The 17,337-nt window shown below is 61.7% G+C and overlaps 1 protein-coding gene across 1 annotated transcript; it reads left to right on the top strand.

The window, feature by feature from the left end:
- The first annotated feature begins 586 nt into the window (after window positions 1-586).
- Window positions 587-17,337, top strand: CARMIL3 (capping protein regulator and myosin 1 linker 3). Its single transcript, XM_026486447.4, has 40 exons — window positions 587-758; window positions 2,282-2,376; window positions 2,712-2,762; window positions 2,874-2,933; window positions 3,025-3,140; window positions 3,372-3,469; window positions 3,710-3,780; window positions 3,879-3,952; window positions 4,206-4,281; window positions 4,366-4,454; window positions 4,932-5,026; window positions 5,253-5,339; window positions 5,542-5,651; window positions 5,769-5,846; window positions 6,409-6,485; window positions 6,564-6,668; window positions 6,763-6,832; window positions 7,310-7,391; window positions 7,518-7,614; window positions 7,754-7,808; window positions 7,889-8,061; window positions 8,370-8,438; window positions 8,655-8,748; window positions 8,855-8,953; window positions 9,371-9,499; window positions 9,672-9,785; window positions 10,214-10,389; window positions 11,185-11,272; window positions 11,409-11,546; window positions 11,814-11,877; window positions 12,021-12,229; window positions 12,617-12,717; window positions 13,399-13,714; window positions 14,071-14,199; window positions 14,854-14,920; window positions 15,021-15,110; window positions 16,548-16,666; window positions 16,750-16,930; window positions 17,085-17,195; window positions 17,312-17,337. Exons 1-40 carry the CDS (start codon window positions 719-721, stop codon window positions 17,335-17,337), a joined length of 4,119 nt encoding a protein of 1,372 aa, XP_026342232.2. The 5' UTR covers window positions 587-718.

The raw sequence follows: 17,337 nt of genomic DNA on the forward strand, positions 1-17,337 counted from the left end.
GTGATGCTCAGGGGTGGATGTGTCTGCAGAACTGCCAGCTGGGAGGAGGTGGCACAGGAACTCCCGGGTGATACTCTCGTCCTCACACCCGTGGGGATGGTGCCAAGGACGCTGCAGGGATCCCCGAGGCTGGGCAAGCGGGAGGAAGGATGAACACCCCCAGATCTGGCCAGGTCCTTTCCTGGCATCGCCCTCGGCCCTGAGTTCCCTTGCGGGTCAGCGAGTAGGAGCTGGACGCGTCCCGAGCAGTAGGGCAAAAGGGAGGGGCCTTGCAAGGATGAGCCGGGGAGGGGTACCCAGGCCCACAAATAAAAGAAATGGGTTCAGCTCACGGTGCCCGAGGAGTGGATGGCACGGAAAGTAGACGCCACCCCCGCCCGGGAGACGGCCCAGGCTCCAGGCGACATGCACAGGGCGTCGCACGCGGGAGCCTGCGGGAGGGGTGGGTGCGAGCGCGCGCGGGGTCTCACGCGGCTCGGAGGCGCGGCGCGCATGCTCAGTCCCGCACCTCTCCGGGCGGGGCGGGAGACCCGGGCTCCTAGGCCTGGGGCGGGGGGGGGGGGGGGAGGAGCGCTCGCGCAGCCGCCCCTGACAGGAGCGGGCTCGGCGGCTGCTGCAGCGCTCAGCGCCCGGGCCCTACCGGAGCCAGGTCTAGCATGTGCCGCGGCTCCCCGGCGGCGGCGGCTCCTCTGCAGCAACGGCAGCAGCAGCGGCCGCCATGGCCAAGCCCAGCGCGGAGCTCACCCGCGAGCTGCAAGGTACGAGGCTGCGGTGGTCTCCGGGACGCCCCGTCCCGGAGCATCCCAGACCCAGTGCGTTCCACCCCGCGGTACACCCCAGCCCCGGTGCCTCCCCCCCTCCCCGCGTCCCATGCATTCCGACTCCAAGGCAGCCCCCTGCCCCTGCATCCTAGCTCGGGGCATCGCTGTCCCCGGAGCATCCTCCGCTGCCCGCCTCGCCTCACCCTGTCAGGACCTTCCAGTCCCAGAGCCGCCCGTCCCGATCTTCGGTGACAGGTGCAGTCCCCTGTCGCTCCCTGGGGCTGACTCTCATTGATCCCGGCCCATCCCTCGGGGAGGTGTCCAGTCTCTCCTCCGGAGAGTCCCCGCTTCCCCGTCGGGCGGGGCCCGGCCCGCCCCGCCTGACCAAGGGAGCTGCCCCTGGTCCTGACCGCCTCTTGGCTCAGCACCCTCCCTCCTCCCGGCCCCGCCCCGGAACTGGCCCTGAGAGCCCCTCCGGCAGCCCGGCAGCTCCCAGGCCAGTGGGGCAAAGAAGGGAGTCAGGGAAGAGGGCCCGCACTGGAGCTAAAACCAAGAGCAGGGTCTCTGCAGCTCGCCTCCCGGAGCCCCGGTCTTAGCCTTCCCCTTCTCCGTACTCACACCCACACCTCAAGGTCTCTCCTGTTTGCGTGGTTCTCAGACTCGGCCCAAACCAAGGCCGGACCCCCCAGCACTACCAAATCCCTCACTCGCCACCTGCCCCAGGCCCGGAGCACAGGCTAGCCCACGCAGAAACCAGGACGCTCAAGGATACTCAGAGGCATGCTGCACCGTGGCAATTCCCATACCTACACACACACACACACACACACACACACACACACACACACAATCATCAGATGTGTGTGTACACACATCTTTAAAGAAACTGCACCCCCACCACACACGCACACCCACACATACACACACTGGGATATCCGGATGGTTTTGCTAGGAAATGGGTATTGAGCTCATTTAAACACTAACTCCTCACCACCACCACCACCACTGCCCACCCGCACCCCCTCAACCCCTCAACAGAGCTGTCTTTCACAACTACAAGCACAGCACACTCATTCACCTCTCCACCCCTACCAAGGCCACACACGGCTCCCTGGTGTCTTCGGAAGGCAGGCACACATGCATAGTAAAAGGCAGACGCTCACACCCAGACCACCCAGAATATAGTCAAAGGGACACCCCCACGCCCCCACACACTGACTCACTATGTATGTGTCAATGGCTGCTGGAGTGCATGGGTTGGAAAAATCCTTCACACCCTCAGAAGTGTAAGACACACCCTCCCACAGACAGTGTCACTCAGCAACTGTCCCCTGACTCAGGAGCCAGGGTTTTCTCCACACACCCCTCCTCTAATGGGAAGAGGAAAGCCACCCAAGAAGGAAAGCTCTCTCTCTCTCTGTTTATTTCTCCTCTCATCTGACCCCATACCCGAGAACCCTGGGGAGGTGGGGGTGGCCAGGGTAAGGGGAGCTCTGAGCAGGCCCCCCACCCACCCACAGACAGCATCAGGAGGTGCCTGAGCCAAGGGGCTGTGCTCCAACAACATCGGGTGAAGCTGGAGACGAAGCCCAAGAAGTTTGAGGATCGAGTTCTGGTGAGGGCACTGGGCTTGTGCTTGGGGGGGGGGGGGCGGCAGGCAGAGGAGGCGTAATCAGGGGCAGCTGGGCTGCTGAGAACAAGGAGACCAGAAAGCAGGGGAGACTGGGGATGGTGGGGGCACAGAGGAGCCGAAGCCCGGGGAACGGGGCAGGCTGGACTGCATGGATGTCCAGGAGCCCGGGGTGGGGCGTGAGAGAGACAGAGGATACCCTGAGCAGAGGGCCACTGCTGACAGGGGTTGCACACAGGCGGTGGGGGCTGAAGGAGGACAGAGGGCCTAGGCCCCAGGAACCACCATTTGCTGCTGATGTTCTTTTCCTCCCTCCGAAGGCCCTGACCTCCTGGCGCCTCCACCTCTTCCCTCTTAAAGTCCCAGCCAAGGTGAGTCGGGCTGAGGAGCAGGGGTGCACCTGGCCTACTCCCTCCAGAACCAGGCAGCCAGGCCCTAACCTCAAATGAGCATGCCTGTGCAACCCCCCCCCCCACCCATAGGTGGAGAGTTCCTTCAATGTCCTAGAAATCCGCGCCTTCAACACGCTCAGTCAGAACCAGGTGAGTGGCACAACTTGGGCCCTGCTCTTGGGCCAGCAGGAGGAAGGAGTTGGTGTCTGAGGCCCTGGTGCTGGTGCTCCCTTTCCTCCAGATCCTGGTGGAGACAGAGCGTGGCCTGGTGAGCATGAGGCTGCCATCGGCTGAGAGCGTAGACCAGGTGACACGACATGTGAGCTCTGCCCTCTCCAAGGTCTGCCCTGGCCCCGGGTGAGTGGCAAAGGAGGAGTCTCTCAAAGGGCTAGACAACAAGGAGACTTCTCACTCCTTCTCTCCTTCCCTCCTTCCCTCCTTCCCCTGGCCCTAGGCTCCTGGAACACCAAGAGGAAGAGTCCTTATGTCCCCACTCCTGCTTCTTCCCAGGGACCCAGAAGCTATAACAGGGAAAAAACTGAGAGCCTCTTTCCACCCCTCTCTGGGATGGATTTGTTTATTTTCCAGGTGTCTAATTCGGCGTGGAAATGCTGACACCCCAGAAGGGCCCCGAGACACATCCCCCAACTCTGAGACTTCCACATCTACCACTCACAGTGTCTGCGGTGAGCAGGGGCAGACTTGATGCAAATGGAACCCCAACTACCCTGCCCTTGTCCAGAATCCTTTGCGCATGGGGCTCTGCCTGCCCTGAGGACTCCATCGCTCCCAGACCTCAGAGGTTCATGGTGTAGCAGGAACCCAGGACACTCGCCACATAAAATGACCTTGACCTTTCCTTGAACCCCAAGCCTATTCCCCATGTCCGTACTCCTCATGGAGCCAGCTCGTGTCCTGCCCCACAGGTGGCTTCTCTGAGACCTATGCTGCCCTGTGTGACTACAATGGGCTGCACTGCCGTGAGGAGGTGCAATGGGTATGTTGGGCAGGGACCCAGCAGGTGGGCAGGTGGGACCCAGAGGGAGGGGGTAGGGGAGGAGGGGAGCAGGTGTGAGCCAGTTCCACCTCTCCAAGGATGTGGACACCATCTATCATGCCGAGGATAACCGGGAGTTCAATCTTTTGGATTTCAGCCACTTGGAAAGCCGGTAAGCAGATGAAGCAGAGACTCAATTCCTCCCACCCCCTGCCCTTCTAGCCTCAGCCCGACCCTGGCCCTTCCAGGCTCCCTCTTCTAGTCCTACCTACAGCCCCAGCTCTCTCCCCAGCTCCACTCCCCCTTGTCTTCTACCTGGCTAGACTTTCCCAGCCCAACCATCCCATCCCTAGATTCTTCTGTTCACCACTTTCCTGCCCCAGCCACCTGCTCACCACTTTCCTGCCCCTTCAATCTGCCCACAGAGACTTGGCCCTAATGGTGGCAGCCCTGGCCTACAACCAGTGGTTCACCAAACTCTACTGCAAGGATCTGCGGCTGGTAGGGACTAGGAGGGGTGGAAGGAGGGGCCAGAGAGTAGCGCCCTCTCTGGCTCCTGATAGGAAAAACCCCCTCTGTCCTTAGGGCTCTGAAGTGCTAGAACAGGTGCTCCATACCCTGAGCAAGTCGGGGAGCCTTGAAGAGCTGGTGCTGGACAACGCCGGGCTTAAGACGTGAGGCCAGCCTCCTCCCTGGGCAGTGGTGCCCCGCTGATGTAGTCTTAGGGTCCCAGAACCTCAGAGCATGATACGGGCCTCCATGCTATCTCCTCCAGCTCCTCACCCTACAGAAAAGGAGATTTAGGCCCGAAAAGGACACAAAGCAAGTTTATGGTCAAGCTGGGACTCAGACCTAAGCCTCCTGGCCCCCCAGCTCCATGGCCTCTCCCACTATGCTCCCTGCCCCATCCCCTTCTTCTATCGACTACCCAGCAGGGTGGGCTGCTCTAGTCTCAAGGACCCAAAGCTAGGCTTTGTCTTGGCACAACTTCCCAGCTCCTTCGGAGTGATGACAAGCTCCCACGCTGGCCCCAAGCTGGTCCCCACCTGTGGGGGCCTCTGACATTTGCAGCCCCATGCAGGCAGGCAGGTGGAGGAAAAGGGGAAGCCCAGGGGCTGGGACAAACAAATCCTTCCTCCCCTTCCCTGAAGGGACTTTGTCCAGAAGCTGGCCGGGGTGTTTGGGGAGAACGGGAGCTGTGTGCTGCATGCCCTCACTCTGTCCCACAACCCCATCGAGGACAAGGGTGAGCCCCAGCCCTGAATCCTACCCCCACCATAATACAGACCCCTGTCTTCACCCAGAGCCCAACCCGGGGCTGAACAGGGGCTCTCTGGCCTGATGCCAGCCCTTGCCCCAATACTGCTGTCCTTAACCCCAGGCCTGTACCCACTTTAAGCCCCCACCCTGACTCTGCACCCCCGTGCCCACCACCGGCCCCTCACTGGCCCATTTCTGTCTCCACTCCCCAGGCTTCCTTAGTCTGAGTCAGCAGCTCCTCTGCTTCCCCACTGGCCTCACCAAACTGTGCCTGGCCAAGACTGCCATTTCCCCTCGAGGTACTTGCACCGGGGCCCCTCACCTCTGACCTCTGACCATCCTCCAGCCCTCTGGAGCTTTGAGTCCCACCAACACACTCACACAGCCTCCCAGGGATCTGAGGGAGGGGAATGGAGCCACATCGTAGGGTGGGGAAGAGTTGGGTTGAAGGGGAAGAGGTGGGGATGGGGCCCAACCCAGCTCAGTGTCTGCTATGCTCAGGGCTCCAGGCGCTGGGCCAGACGTTCGGGGCCAACCCTGCCTTTGCCAGCTCCCTTCGATACCTGGACCTGAGCAAGAACCCCGGGCTGCTCGCCACAGACGAGGCCAATGTGAGTCCAGAGAACATAGCTCAAGCCCCTGCAGAAGCACGCTCAGTCTTCAGGACCTGGGAGTCTCCGCCCCGTGGCTCTGCCCTTCCCTGGCAGCCCCTCTGTCCTTGTTCCCAGGCCCTCTACAGTTTCCTGGCCCAGCCCAATGCCCTGATGCACCTGGACCTGGCAGGGACCGACTGCGCCATTGACTTGGTGAGGGCTCGGTGATAGGAGAGCCAGCCTGAGGTGATTCGGGGAGGCCAGGGTGGGTCCCTGCCTCACCGCCCCTGCCTTGAGTGGACAGAGCTCGTGGGAAGACTCCAAGTTCAGCTGAATTCTAAAGCTATGCCCACAGCTCACACCTGTGGGGTATGCGATCCAGGTCACTGCCCAAGGTTGTGGGGCTGTGCCTAAAAGCCAGCCCTCCCTCCATTCCCCAGCTGTGCACCCTGGCACAGAGCTGAGCCCATCAAGGGGAAAGGATTCTTCCTCTCACTTGAACAAGGCACCTTATGAGCCCCTGGTGGCCCCAGCTTTACACAGTCGCTGCCCGTGAGCCTCTCCACCACCCCTGGGATCAGGCAGGGAGTAGACCCACTTTCCACAGACACTGAGGCATCAAGAGGCAAAGTGGGCATTCATAGAGGGGCTCACACAGACTGACTGCCGAGGGCGATGAGCCAGGACCTTGACAGGGAGGGAGGGAGGAGTCCTTGCCAGCCCCTGCCGACGCCCCTCTCAGCCCCTGTGAGACCCACCCTGTCTCTCCCCACAGCTTCTGGGAGCCCTGCTCCACGGCTGCTGCTCCCACCTCACCTACCTCAACCTGGCGCGCAATAGCTGCTCCCACAGGTGGGAGCACAAGGGGTGCAGGGAGGGATGGGGCGAGCCTGGGCGCCCCCCCCAGGCTGACTCCGGGTGTCTCCGCAGGAAGGGCCGGGAGGCCCCGCCGGCCTTCAAGCAGTTCTTCAGCAGCGCCTACACGCTAAGCCACGTCAGCCTGTCGGCCACGAGGCTGCCCCTGGAGGCCCTCAGGTCGGGTGGGTGCAGGGTTGGGGGGCGTCTAAGAGGGAACCGTGAGAGAAGAGGGTGAGGGGTAGAGGTGGGCCCGCTGACCTTCTTCCCACAGGGCGCTGCTCCAGGGCCTCTCCCTCAACAGTCACCTCAGTGATCTGCACCTGGACCTCAGCAGCTGCGAGGTGAGCCCTCCACCCCCCAACACCACTGCCAGTCCCCCACCCATCGCCCCACTGTTCATTTCTCTGACCTTCCTCAAACCCTGGCTCCATCTTGCCTCTGTGCGGCACCTCTGTGGCCCTCGAACCTGACCACACCTCCACTTTCCCTGCTTAGTCTCTAGTCTGTGTCCCTCTTTTCAGAGGTCATTTTCAGCCTCCAGTCCCCCCCCCTCACCCAGAGCTTTGGGGTGGGAGATACCAGACTTTCCCACCAGAGGGCAGGAGCGAGCTATCTCCAGAGCCCCAGCCTGGAGATCTTTCTGGCTACAGGGAGGAGGGAGAGCCTTAGGGAAGGATCTGGTGTGGAGAAGGGGCCTCCTGATCTGACACCTGAGACCTAGCATGGCCTTGAGTCCTAGTGTGACTACTCTGGTCTCTTAGCATTAAAGGTGCCCTCTCCCGCTACCTCTGCTTTCCCCACCCCACCCCACCCCACAGCTCCGCTCAGCAGGAGCCCAGGCTTTGCAGGAGCAGCTGGGGGCTGTCACCTGTGTGGGCAGCCTGGATCTGTCAGACAACGGTGAGTAGGGGCACTTCCCTTCCTGGGGATCAGTGAGGTCAGGGACTGGAACATGGGGGAGAACCCCCTGGGGGTACTCCAGGGAGCCCTGGGCCTCAGTCCAGACCTCTCCCATTTGTTGGCCAGGGTTTGACTCGGACCTCCTGACGCTGGTGCCCGCACTTGGAAAGAATAAGTCCCTCAAGCACCTGTTCCTGGGCAAGAACTTCAATGTCAAGGCCAAGTGAGGCCCCCTCCCCATACCCACAGACCTCACTCCATCATCCAAGTACCCTTTTGGCTCACTGTATTACCTCTGGCCCCTCCCTACTCAAATCACCTCCTGCCCCTCCCCTCCTGCTCTGAGCCCTGACTCCCCGCAGGACCCTGGAGGAGATCCTGCACAAGCTGGTGCAGCTGATCCAAGAAGAGGACTGTGTGAGTGCCTGGGCCTGGGGAGGGACCCTCGGTGGCAGGGGCTGCGGGGACCGGGCCCAACCCCGCTCTTGCCCGCGCAGTCCCTGCAGTCACTGTCAGTGGCGGACTCGCGGCTGAAGCTTCGCACCAGCATCCTCATCAATGCCCTGGGCAGCAACACCTGCCTGGCCAAGGTGGACCTGAGCGGCAACGGCATGGAGGACATCGGGGCCAAGATGCTGTCCAAGGCCCTGCAGATCAACTCCTCCCTCAGGTGCCGGGCACAGCCAGGCCCCTACCTGGAGTCCCAGTCCGCACCCCCACACGCCCTCCTTCCTTGCCTCGTTGATCTGACCGGGGCCCCCTGACCTGGAGCCCCGTCCACCCCTCACACACACACACACACACACACACACACACATGCCCTCCCTGCTTGCCCCGTTGCTCTGTACCCCAGCTTCCGGGACACCCTCAGGCCCAGAAATGTTTCGGAGTCAGCCCCATCACCCAGGAAAGAAGGGAGGACTCCAGAGTGGGCTGTGTGAGGGAGAGGTCACGAGCTGCCGCTCACTGTCTCTCTAGAACCATCCTATGGGATCGGAACAACACGTCTGCCCTGGGCTTTCTGGACATTGCAAGGGCCCTGGAGAGGTGAGCGGACTGGGGCTCTGCCCTGACCCCAGCCCCGGCCTCCCTGGGCTTGGACCAGACCCGCCACACCAGCCCCTACCCCCGCTTGCTCCACCTGTTTGCACAGAAATGTTAAGAAAGGCCAAGGGTGAGGGAAATGGTCAGCAAGGGGGGTCTGGGGAGCAAGGGCCCCTCCTCACCTCTCGCCCTCCAAAGCTGTGCCACTATGCCCCACAGCAACCACACGCTGCGCTTCATGTCCTTCCCCGTGAGTGATATCTCCCAAGCCTACCGCAGCGCCCCTGAGCGCACCGAGGACGTCTGGCAGAAGGTAGAGGCCTCAGCTGGGGGGTGGGGGCGAGGTGGTCGCAGAACAGCAGGCGACAGGGGCCAGCCCACATTCCGGACCCCGACCCCTCCCACCCCGTCGTCTCCAGATCCAGTGGTGCTTGGTGAGGAACAACCACTCCCAGACGTGCCCGCAGGAGCAGGCCTTCAGGCTGCAGCAGGGCCTGGTGACCAGCAGCGCCGAGCAAGTAAACGTTTCCCTCTGGGACACATGGGGCACACGCAGGGCACGCTGGGCTCAGGTGTGGTGGGATAGAGCGGGCACGCGCAAAGGGGGCGGGCAGGAAAGAGGCATTCTGTGGCGTCCATAATTGGACGGAGCGCGCACGAGAGCAAAGGGCAGCACGTTCGGGGTATGGCCTCAAACGCGAGAGCCCATGTGGGGGGCCCCAGACGAGGAGTGTGCAGGACTGCGGGAGCGCCCCTGGGCCTTCCAGGGCATCCCAAGAAGAGAGAACAGGCCATCCAGAGACACCCCCACCACCCCGGCAGTGCCAGCACCAGGAGCACCCCCCAGGGCACCCAGCAACGGGGTGCCTGGGTTCCCACCTGGGAAGATGAGGGTGCAAGGGGCCCCCCTGACACTTTTGCTGGCTGTGCTGCAGATGCTGCAGCGGCTGTGCGGCCGAGTGCAGGAGGAGGTGCGGGCCCTGAGGCTGTGCCCCCTGGAGCCTGTGCAGGACGAGCTGCTTTACGCTCGGGACCTCATCAAGGACGCCAAAAACTCACGGGCGGTGAGAGCCCTCCGCAGCCCCACCCGCCCCTGCAGACCGAGAGCCCGGAAGGCCAGCCACGTGGCCCCGGGAGCATCGGCCGACCCAGGCATCTACCCTCCCAGCCCAGCGCCCCCAGGGACGTGGTCGGGCCCAATTCCGACCCTCTGCGGATAACCCCTTCCCTCTGCAGCTGTTTCCCAGCCTCTACGAGCTGGGCCACGTGCTGGCCAACGACGGGCCCGTACGGCAGAGGCTGGAGTCAGTTGCCAGCGAGGTGTCCAAGGCTGTGGACAAGGAGCTGCAGGCAAGTCCTGAGGGAGGCAGCCCAGTGTTGAGGCTCAAACCCAAGGGCTGGGGTCAGCACAGGGAAGTTACTGGGGACAAGAAGGAAATGCAGAGTTGAGGCCACCCCCACTCCCGATGTGTCAGGCATTGCTAGATTTTTTTCTGCTAGCTTCCCGTTGGCCCCCAGCTCTGACTTCTCCCCTCTGGACTCTGATCCTTGGACTGACTCTCTCCCCTGTCCCTACGGTCGGGTGGCAGGGACACTGACCAGGATGTGGGGAAGCCTGCGTGTCCTGGGCTCTGCCTGGTAACCAGCCCTGGCACGTCGGCAGGCCCCTCAGTCTCACCAGAGGGGGCTGGAATAGACAGGCTAGCATCTCTTCCAGTGCGGCCCAGCCCTGACCCTGCACCCCCTGGGGCTCCGACCTCCCTTCCCCCCCACACCAGGTGATCCTGGAGTCGATGGTCAGCCTAACGCAGGAGTTATGTCCCGTGGCCATGCGAGTGGCCGAGGGGCACAACAAGATGCTGAGCCACGTGGCTGAGCGCGTCACGGTGCCGCGGAACTTCATCCGAGGGGCGCTGCTGGAGCAGGCGGGCCAGGACATCCAGAACAAGCTGGAGTGAGAGGCGGAGGGGTTGGCACTGGGACAGGCTGGATTAGGCCCAGAGCTCACGGGGACTTGGGGCCCAGCTTTCAGCAATGAATAATGAATGGCACAATCTCCATTACAAGGGATAAATCTTTAACTAACTGCAACCTTGGCTATTTAGGGTCTGGCTGGCCTTTGCTCTAGAAATCGAAGTGCTGAGCCTGGGCTTAGGAGCCTGGCTGTGCACACACACAGGAGTAAACACACACACACATAGCCACACGCATACACCGAGAATCGCGTCCCGGAAACAACGCACAGCGTCCTCGGAGGTGTGGACAGACTTGATGAGTAGGGGAGCGTGGACTACACTCTGCCCCCCACCCCAGTTCTTGTTGCCCGCCCCCCCAAGCTCTCATTCTGGGTGCCACCGCTCACCAAAGCAAAGGAATATGATTACACATATCCGTGAAATGGCCAAGCTTAAGAAGAGCCAGTTTCTGGGCTTCCAGCAGAGACCAGCAGGGTTCACTCAGCAACCCAGTTTACCCAGTTCTGTTCTACTGGAACTCCAGGAGCGTGGCCTGGAGCCCCCTTGCTCCTCCTCCTCATTTCCTCTTCGCCCACCCTCCCTGTCCACACACACCCATGCTGGGGGTCAGTGGGTGGGATGGGGCATGCCTTTATGGAGACATAACAGAGACCTAAGGTGCCTCTGTGGACAGCCAGGCCAGCTGTCCACTCCCTTAGGCATCTGGGGAAGGGCAGGGCCAAGGCTCAGGGGCCAGGGAGGGGGTGGCTGAGCTGTCCCACCTGTGCCCACAGTGAAGTGAAGCTCTCAGTCGTCACCTACTTGACCAACTCCATAGTGGACGAGATCCTGCAGGAACTGTATCACTCGCATAAGAGCCTGGTAAGGCTTCTGAACCCCAGCCAGGCTCGGGCACACCCCCCCACCTGTCACCCTATCTCCCCCAAGCAACCCTCTCCCAAAGCCCTGGAAAGTGGGCAGCTTCCCAGGGAACCTGTTCACACCTGTCCTTCCTCAGGCCCGGCACCTGGCCCAGCTAAAGACACTATCAGATCCACCGTCGGGGCCAGGCCAAGGGCAGGATCTGTCCTCCCGGGGCCGAGGCCGGAACCATGACCATGAGGAGACCACAGATGATGAACTGGGGACCAACATTGTAAGTGCCCCCCCACTCCCCACCTTAAATGAGGAACCTCCAAAACACTGTCCCCCTCCATTTCTCTGGACGGCACTGTCCCCTGTCCCTGGGCCTGGTCTCATCTCCCCCACCCCCCCAAATCCAGCCTCGCCTCTTTCCTCATCCCAGTAGCTCAGCCACACAAGGGCAGGGAGGCGGGAGGGGGCCCTAAAGAGAAGTAGGAGGCTCCGGGGGAGGCTCCTGGGACTTGCAGCCCGGCCCCACCCTTCGTCTCCACTTCTGCAGGACACCATGGCCATCCGAAAACAGAAACGCTGCCGCAAGATCCGGCCAGTGTCCGCCTTCATCAGTGAGTCCCCAGCCTCCATTCCGATGCCCACCAGCTTCCTGCACCCTTCCCAGCCCCGGGTCCCTTTCTTTTTCATTCTGTCTCACCCGCCTGCTTTCTCCCTGTGCCTCCTGCTGGTCCCTCTAACGCTGCTGTGTCCACAGGCGGGAGCCCCCAGGACATGGAAAGCCAGCTGGGGAGCCTGGGGATCCCCCCCGGCTGGTTCTCAGGACTCGGGAGCAGCCAGCCCACAGGCAGTGGCTCCTGGGAGGGTCTATCCGAGCTGCCCACTCACGGCTATAAACTAAAGCATCAAACACAAGGCAGGCCCCGGCCCCCCCGGACCACACCTCCAGGACCTGGTCGGCCCAATGTGAGTCCCTAAGTCCTCACAAGAGGACCAACTTCACTCAGCAATGCCACAGCCAGAGGTTCTAGCTTTAGGACCCCAATGCCAGAGACATCAGCCTTGGGGGATCAGGCAGGGGCCCGGGCAGGCCACAGAAAAGAGGATGGAATTATCCAGTTTTCCCAGATGAGAAATCTCTGTCTGCCAGATAGTGACAGTTCCCATTTGGGTGAGGGATAGAGCCAGGAGCCACCAAGCTTAGGAAATGCCCAGGGGGACTGAAGTCTCAATTTCCATGGGTCCCACAAGAGGCAAGGCCAAGTCCAAAGGGAAAGGCCCTGAGTAGACGGGGCGAGGGGGGAGGACTTCCTGATCCAGATAAGATACCCTACAGAACGTTCCTCCCAGCAGGTGCCAGTGACTGGGACTCGTCAGGAGAATGGGATGGCCACCCGCCTGGATGAGGGGCTGGAGGACTTTTTCAGCCGAAGGGTCATGGATGAAAGCTCCAGGTGTGGCACCTAGACACAGCCCCCTTTTCTGCAGGCCCAGAGGCCCTGAAGGGCTCTCATGTCCTCCCAGCCATCATGGAGGCCTGTCCAACTGCAGGGTCCCAAAGCCAGTCTCTCTGGAACGTTTCCCCATGTTCTCATGCTTCCCCACCCAGCTCTTAACTCCCACGTTCTCTGACTCTCCTCAGGACAGCTGGAAAGGAGAGGGTCAGGGAGAACCACCCCAATGGGGTAGTGGGGACAGGGGTGGGCGGATGGGGCGGCAGCAGTTCCTGGGATGGGATGACAGTTAGTGGAAAGAGGCCTGGAGGGTATATTCTCTGTCACAGTCCTGCAGACTCCCCAGCATCTGTCCAGAAGGAACAGAGTCACTTGGAGAAGCTGAGAGAAGGATGGGGGAATGGGGGTGCCCAGGAGGAAGGAGTTGCTGGGGAGATGGGGGGAAGGACGCTGCTGGAGGATTATGACAGGGAAGGTGAGGACGCCATCTCTCCTGAGAAGGAAATGGAAAGGATTACGGGGCGCAGGAGAGGCCGGGTGAGAGAGGAAAGTGGGAGGTTTGTTGGACCCAGGGCTCCACTAACGCCAGCACCCAGCACCACCAGGGCCCTGCGCGACCTCCGCCTCTGGTATTTGCATCTGCCCTTGGCTTTGTCACTAACACACCCCAACCCTGCCCAGCTACCCCCGGACGCTGCGGACCCTGCGGCCCGGCCTCTCCGAGCCGCCGCTGCCTCCACTCCAGAAGAAGAGGCGCAGGGGCCTGTTTCACTTTCGCCGGCCCCGGAGCTTCAAGGGGGAGAGGGGGCCAGGGTCCCCCACCACTGGGCTGCTCCTCCCTCCGCCCCCACCCCCACCCCCAACTCAGGAGAGCCCCCCCAGCCCAGATCCCCCCAGCCTCGGCAATAACTCCTCCCCCTGTTGGAGCCCAGAGGAGGAGAGTGGCCCCCTCCCTGGATTTGGGGGGAGCCGGGGGCCTTCCTTCCGCAGGAAGATGGTAAGTGAGGTGAAGTGCGGCCTCCTCCCCCGTTGCTGTCCTACACACAGCCCACCCACTTACCCCACCCCCGGCAGTTAATGGGAGAATGCTAGGACTCAGGCTTCTGGGGGACTTTGGGCACCCCAATGGCCCCGCTGCTTGAGCGGTCTAAGCCTGGTGACCCAGTGCATGCTGGGAGTGCTGCATGCAAAGGAGGGCAAAGGAAGGACTCCTCAGAGGAGGGCTGGAGGGTCGGGGCCGGGCAGCCCCAGGGCTGGGGGCTCAGCGGGGCAGGGGCCCTCCCCTACTCCCTTGCTGCCCACGGAGCCCCTTCTCCATCAGGAACTGCTTGTAAACCCGAGGCCTTGTTCCAGGGCACTGAGGGGGCAGAGCCAGGGGAGGGGGGCCTGGCCCCTGGGACGGCACAGCAGCCAAGGGTCCATGGTGTTGCCCTTCCTGGGTTGGGAAGAGCCAAGGGTTGGAGCTTCGACGGGAAACGAGAGGTGAGGGGAGCCCAGGCACCCAACCGTTCCTATGGATCCCTGTCTGCCTTCCTTTCCGAGCCCCGTCCCTGCCGGGCCGGCGGAGAGAGAGGTTCCGTGGTGTTAGAAGGTGTGAGCTGCAGGCGAGCTCACGCCACACGCCTGCCCGCCGCGACAGCCTGGGCGGGTCACCTAACCGCCCCGGCCTCGCCCTCCCTGCCCAGCAGGCAGTCGTATAAATACTTACCTCTAGAGCTCCCTCTCTGGAACTTTGGTGACTTAGACCACGTTTATGACCGATTTTTACTGTCTCCACGTGCCACCTGTATTAGCGGTTAAATATTCTTCTTTCAGTCAACTCGCCTTTTTAACTTACTCTGGTCCTAAGCACGATCACTTTTTCAAATCGTGGGCTTATTGTACTAGTCATGTTTTTTTTTCTACCACGCAGAAAATAAACACGGAACTATTAAAATAACAGTATGCTCCTTCGTGTAAACCATTTCTTACGCCCCTCGGGTGGTAGGGGTGCCACTTTGGGGGGAAGAGGGTCCGAAAGTCTAGGGACCAGTGCCGTGAGAAAGGCACAAGGTGCCAGACCAGAAGCCCCTTGTTAACTGCAGCGCCCCGTGTGGACGACACTTTTCTTATGACCTGACTCAGCTGTCCTTTCAGGGCACAGGCCCAGACCTGGAGGGCAGCGTCCAGGCTTGGCAGAAACGGCGCTCTTCAGACGATGCAGGTGAGAATGGTCGCCCTCACATCCTCTCCTTGACCCCTCTCTCAGGGCCCCCTCCTGATGTGCCTTTCCCCTTCCTCCCCCTCCCCTCCCCGCTCTCCAGGGCCCGGAGCCTGGAAGCCCCCACCACCACCCCAAAGCAGCAAGCCAAGCTTCAGCGCCATGCGCCGAGCCGAGGCCACGTGGCACATAGGTATGGAGCACCTCGTCCCGGGTAGCCCCACTGAAGGCCCGTGGTGTGTCACAAGGACCAGAAGCCACAGCCCCTGTGTGGGGGAACTTTACAACCAAGGTGGGGCAGTGAGGAAGTCACCACAGTAAAAACGTTTACAGATATTGACAAAGCTACATCCGAAAGAAACAAGCCAATCCAAAGCAAGGTCCCTCAGATCCAAAGTGGCTTTGCCAGCCAGGGTTAGGGGAAAGGAACACTACTTTGTGGATGGTTCCAGGGAATTCTGTAGGGCAGGCGCCACCTTGGCACCATCAGCAGAGCGGCCCCCCTATAAAGGAGCCCCCACCCCGCACGGCAGCTGGGAAAGAGGGTGGGCAAGTCCCAGCCGGGCCAGACCCACCTCAAACATTCCAGTCTCCTCTAAAAGTAGCCGGCCAAGCACAGAGATGTGCCGCAAGGAAGGGGCGAGAGCCATACCTTGGAGGTCAGGAATCGTGGGTGTCAGTCCCGGCTCAGCCACCACCACCAGTGCTGACCTTAAGCAAGTCTTTACCCTCTGCCTTCAGGATTCTGAGGGGTAAATAAATTGTGATACGGTGCCTGCTTTCTGCTGGAGCACCTTTCACTTAAGGAGCCTCTAAATGAAAGCTGGTCAGCTCGCCATCAACTTAATTGCCCACAGGCCTCGAATATAACCCTCCAACATCATTGACAGGGACAAATCTCCCGACAGAGGTAGATGCTTGCTCCCCTGCCCCACGCCCATCGAAGGCTAGGGCACAAGGGCGAGGTGCAGAGCCCGTGCTCCTGGCCCGTCCTCCAAGGCCGTCCCAGCACTGGGGCCATCCCACACACAGACCAGTTAGAACACCTAAAGCGAGGCTCCATCCTCATTTAGGAAACCGCAAGAATCAGATGCGCTGTGCACACACCTACCCCCGGCACCCTCCAGGTCCCTCTTACTCACACCACACAGATACACACACACAGACAACACCTTCCGGGTGGCACGCCCTCGGGCGCAGATTGCATAAAGCCACAGAGGCGGCGGCGGGGGGGCGGGGGTGTGTGTGCCAGGGCATCTCTCCCCAAGGCTCTCACCGTCTAAATCAGACTGGCAGACAGAGTCCTGGGAATGCCAGGCTGCAGGCTTGGCAGGGCCCCGGGGCACTGCGGCCCTGGATGGACAGCCATGCCTGTGGACCCAGCAGTCCCTGGGCCCTGGCTCTGCCCCAGCAGCAATGGGCTCAGGCCCTGCTCTTCAAGAGGAACAGCCAGGCCAGAGCGCCCCCTCCCCCCGAAAGCTGATGGGCTCAGGACAATCCTGGAGACCAAGGGCTATGGTAACACGAGAGGACGTGCAGGGCAGACACAGGAGCAAATGGGCTTGGAGGGGAAAAGTCCTGGTCTCCAGACGCCTTTTCCTGCAGCTTCTCCTCTCTTCCCATCCCCCAGCTGAGGAGAGCGCCCCCAACCACAGCTGCCAGAGCCCCAGCCCAGCCTCTCAGGATGGGGAGGAGGACAAGGAGGGGGCCCTATTCCCAGAGAGGACTGTTCCCACCAGGAATGCCAAGGTGAGGGCCGGCAAGGAGGACGGGATAGGCCCTTGGACGAGGTGAAAAGACTAACTGACCCAGCATTTTTCTTCTTCTGCCAGCTGCAGGACCCCCTTTTAGCTCCACGGCCCCCCAAGCCCGTGGCTGTGTCCAGGGGCCGCCGCCCCCCGCAGGAGCCAGGGAGCAGGGAGGAGGCTGAGGCTGGGGGTGCAGCCCCAGGAATGAACAAAGCTCGGCTGAGGCTGGGCTCACAGCAGGACCAAGAGGAGCCTGAGATCCAAGGTCTGCTCCCTGGCTGGAGGGGGGTCAGCGTGCCTCTGGGACCTTGCTGCCCATATCAGGACCCCCTCCCGGGCTTGGAATGAGTCACAGCCTGGATAAGCATCCAGCGGATGGCCCTACTCCTGTGCCAGGCCTGCCTTGACTGTCATTTCAGGGCCCCCAGATCCAGGCCGCCGGACTGCCCCCCTGAAGCCCAAGAGGACACGGCGGGCACAGTCCTGCGACAAGCTGGAGCCTGACAGAAGACAGCCCCCTGACCCCGCAGGTGCCAGTGGGGTGGGGGAAAGGGCGGTCCCCCTCTGCCTGACATGGCATACCCCACACCGAGAGGCTGGCTCTCCCTGCCCAGGAAACAGGACTCCCTGGATTTGTCCCCAGCAGGAACCAGTGAGCCAGGAACAGACTGA

The sequence above is a fragment of the Ursus arctos genome, unplaced genomic scaffold, assembly GCF_023065955.2.
Source record: "Ursus arctos isolate Adak ecotype North America unplaced genomic scaffold, UrsArc2.0 scaffold_37, whole genome shotgun sequence".
In the NCBI taxonomy this organism is placed as follows: domain Eukaryota; kingdom Metazoa; phylum Chordata; class Mammalia; order Carnivora; family Ursidae; genus Ursus; species Ursus arctos.